Source organism: Poecilia latipinna, unplaced genomic scaffold (assembly GCF_001443285.1).
Source record: "Poecilia latipinna isolate Pla-1442-1.1 unplaced genomic scaffold, P_latipinna-1.0 Scaffold482, whole genome shotgun sequence".
Lineage (NCBI taxonomy): Eukaryota > Metazoa > Chordata > Actinopteri > Cyprinodontiformes > Poeciliidae > Poecilia > Poecilia latipinna.
In genome coordinates this window covers 51,756-52,635 of record NW_015113098.1, presented here as the reverse complement: position 1 = coordinate 52,635, position 880 = coordinate 51,756, and the positions used below count along the sequence as shown (strand labels likewise).

Here is an 880-nt window from a genome sequence, read left to right as displayed (position 1 = left end):
CTTGGCACTGTGTTGCTGAGCAGCAGCCAGTTGTGTTTTTCCCCTCACCGAGCTCAGTCACTCTCGTCCTCTGATCTGACTCTCATGCACTCTGAGGCTCACAGGACAGAACAGACCTTTCCTCTCATCCTCTTCCTCCAGTCTCGTGTCTGACAGGATATCTTCTTTTTCTTTTACACGTATCTCCTTTTTCTCTCTCTGCCGGTTCCTTGGGCATTAGTGGGGTGTCTGCGTGTGTGTGTGTGTGCGTGTGTGTGTGAGTACGTGCATGTGTCTGGGGGTTTCAGCATGGAAGCAGTGGCACTGTACACGTTTCGTGCCACAGAGAGTGATGAACTCAGTTTTAACAAGGGAGACATGCTCAGGGTAAGAGAAAACATTTTTTACTCTATCTATCTATCTATCTATCTATCTATCTATCTATCTATCTATCTATCTATCTATCTATGTGGTGATGCTGCTAACCAGTTTTTAAACTTTTTTTTTTAATTATAAAAGTTAAGAGCTTATAAGAGTCACTTTAATCCAGAGCTTGAGAAATACTGTAGTTTGTTACTCATTTTGAAAGACCCACACTGCAATGCAAGGCTTTAGCTTATTTTTAGACATAAATCATTACATGGTTTGTCATCAGTTGCTTTATAGAGATTTTAGGTTTCTCATGTCTGAATTGTTCCACTAATTAGTGCTGGTTTTATACCTATAGCTGCTTCTTGGTTTGTGGTTTTTGTTTTTGGGGGTGGGGGGCTTTTTCACTGGGTCATTTCACCGCCTTCGCCAACTATTGCGTGTCACTTTGTTATTGTTTTTTTTTTTTTTTTTTTTTTTTTTTTAAAGTTTTTTTTTTTTAAATATTGGGGTAAAAGGAAGGTAAAAGGAA

At 39.4% G+C, this 880-nt stretch overlaps 1 protein-coding gene across 1 annotated transcript in view; it reads left to right on the top strand.

The window, feature by feature from the left end:
* The window catches only part of grapa (GRB2 related adaptor protein a), a 37,829-nt gene continuing 36,949 nt past the window's right edge, over positions 1–880 (top strand). The window contains exon 1 of the mRNA XM_015039752.1: positions 1–366. Within this exon, the coding sequence (XP_014895238.1) occupies positions 289–366 (78 nt within the window). The 5' untranslated portion in view covers positions 1–288. The remainder of the gene's footprint in view (positions 367–880) is intronic.